We start from the raw sequence: 2646 nt of genomic DNA, 5'->3' as shown, positions 1-2646 counted from the left end.
TAGAGTGTTTTGATGAAAACATAGCGCATTCATATAAACGTCCAGAGTAAAAGATTTCGTTGAATGATACAACTTCCTTAGACTACATTGACTTCAGATTTCTTTCATGAACAAATATCGTTACTCTTGCTTGCATGTAGACGATCGTTTTTTGGGGCAATGTTTACCACTAAATGCCCCTAATAGCCTCACTACAAAATTGCCTTTTGGTTTTATGCGTGTATCACTAATAATGTCCAATTGTTCACACTCTGTATCTGGTAAACTGCCAAACTGGTTGCCTGTCGGTTTGTATGTGCATATGCAGGAGGCGCTAATCTGCCAGGATGGTTCCATTTGATTGTATTGGCTGGACTGCTTGGGGGGGTCGCGCACTCGCGGTCACAAATCCTCTATCTCCAACTCCAATCTTTTTCGTTTGCATATCGTTTCTCATCAATCACTCATCTCGTCCTTGCAGCAAATTCAAATCTATCCACACTCATCAGTTTCCTAAAACAGACGGACCGAATGCTGCTCGTCCTCGCAATATTCCTCCTCGCCGTGGCCGCCACATGGCAGCAGGCGGCAGCCTCAGCATTGCCGCCCGCGCCGGCGCCGGCAGCCTCCGCATTGCCGCCTGCGCCGGCGCCGGCCGGCCTCGGCGACGCAGCAGGGGCAGAGCAGGCGGAGGTGGAGTTCGTGCGCGGCTGCTGCGCGCGCACGCTCTACCCGCGCCTCTGCTGCGCGGCGCTGTCCCCGTACGCGGCCTCCGTGCACTCCAGCCACGCGCGCCTCGCGCTGGCCTCCGCCAACCTCACGCTGGCCGCGCTCGACGCCCTCGCCGCGCGCATCCCGCGGCCCGGCTCCGGCGGCGCGTCCTCCGGCGCGCTCCGCGACTGCGCCGAGCTCGTCGCGTCGGCCGCGGACCAGGCGGCGCGCGCGGCCGAGCGGCTGCGCGGGGTCGAGCGGGCCGTGGGCTTCGAGGTGACCTGGCGCGTGGACGACGCGCGGACGTGGCTCAGCGCCGCCATGACCAACGAGGACACCTGCGCCGACGGCCTCTGCCCCCGCAAGTCCGCGCCGGCGCCGGTGAGGGCCGAGCTGCGCGCCAGGGTGCGCCGCGCTAAGCAGTACACCAGCATCGCTCTCACGCTCGTTAACATGCTAGTCAGTAATAACACAAGAAGTTAGCCAAACTTTGGTTGCTTATCAGTTTTTGTATTGTAAATTGTCAAATTGACTCGATCTTGTGTCTCTGTTACAAGTTTACATCTACTACTTATAGCTGCGACTGCCATAGAGAAACGCTGAAAAAAAGAACAAGCAGCTATTGGTCAGCTGATACAAGATCCCTTTCGGTACAGTTTGTTTTAACTTGGGATTGTGAACGGTAGCTTTTACAGTAGTATAGCTCAAGAAGTTAGCCAAAAACTTGGTTCCTTCTTAGCTTGTTGACACTCAAATTTGGCTTGATCAAAATTCTTTATGAACGAGGCAAGTTGATTGTACACGTCCGTCTATTTGTGTTTTTGCCTTAAGCCCTGATGGAACATCTGGTGTCTAAAAAAGAAGCAGTATCAAAAGCTCTCTGTTGAACCATTCGACGTTAGCCGTACCACCCGGTGATCCATCATCGGATCATCTGACTTGAAGGAAAAAAGAAGTTGGGTTTGGCATGTTTTCTACACGCTACATCATCTGGTGTTGGGTCTGAATTTTGAATTGCTTCCTCTGTCCTCTCTAGTGTTTTACTCAGCCTTTTGACTAAGCCAGACATGTTTAGAAAATATTTGTATGCCCTCGGTACACATCAGCTGTCTTAAAAGTTGTCTTAGTGTATGTAGGATTTATGTTGATGCTTAGTAGAGAGAGGAAGGTGAGAGAAATAAGTGGTTGTTTCGCGAAATAATCACCTCATAAGTTAAAATTTAGAAGTATTAGACTACCCTCATATTGTATGAGTTGTTATTGTCATGCAACTCATAATATTTTTTATTCCATCCACAAATAAAGAGATGTGAGATTATTGTGAGACAATAAAAATACAAACTATTGTAGATGCAACTTATAATATTTTTTTATTCCATCCACAAATAAAGAGATGTGAGATTATTGTGAGACAATAAAAATACAAACTATCGTAGAAGCTGCCTGATAAATCGGCTTAAGATTATGTTTTAAGGCATAACATTGCTAATAAAATAGTACTAATGTACTTGCGTAAATAAAGAGGCTTGCATAGTTGGGCTATAGCAAACTAATTTTACAATCAACTACTCACAACGCCCAACGGCCGAGATGCTGTCCACGCGCTCCACCCATTTCCTTTTTCTATAACGTGAACGGATCCACTAGGAAAAACCTATCCCCTCAAGTCCTTTATAGTGATCCAGCCTCCCCTTTTTCTCATATCTCTTCAGTAGGGCATCCATTGGTGAGCTAAACAATAAGCAAAGATTCGTTGCGGTGGAGCGGCGAGAGCAGTGGCGGCTTGAGCAGATCTCAACGTGCCATTCCTGCCCCATGGCTACCTCCTTTGTGCAACGCTGGTGGGGAGCCACCTGGAGGTGGCTCAGGCTTCGCCCCACACACTCTGCCATGGTTCCAGCGGAGGGAATGAAGGGCGCACCACCATAGGTAGTAGCAGCCTGACAAGCGGTGGCG

General features: G+C 49.5%; 1 protein-coding gene across 1 annotated transcript; it reads left to right on the top strand.

The window, feature by feature from the left end:
* The first annotated feature begins 292 nt into the window (after positions 1-292).
* LOC117835642 (21 kDa protein) lies at positions 293-1520 on the top strand. The gene has a single exon (XM_034714991.2). The coding sequence runs from the start codon at positions 511-513 to the stop codon at positions 1171-1173; it is 663 nt and encodes a 220-aa protein (XP_034570882.2). The 5' UTR covers positions 293-510; the 3' UTR covers positions 1174-1520.
* The last annotated feature ends 1126 nt before the right edge of the window (positions 1521-2646 follow it).

This window comes from Setaria viridis, chromosome 9 (genome assembly GCF_005286985.2).
Source record: "Setaria viridis chromosome 9, Setaria_viridis_v4.0, whole genome shotgun sequence".
NCBI lineage: Eukaryota > Viridiplantae > Streptophyta > Magnoliopsida > Poales > Poaceae > Setaria > Setaria viridis.
The sequence above is the reverse complement of the archived record's forward strand: the minus strand, read 5'-3'. Positions and strand labels throughout refer to the sequence as shown.

What these genes read in the sequence shown, in the direction of transcription:
- LOC117835642 (XM_034714991.2), top strand. Translation starts at nt 511, where the DNA reads ATGCTGCTCGTCCTCGCAATATTCCTCCTCGCCGTGGCCGCCACATGG.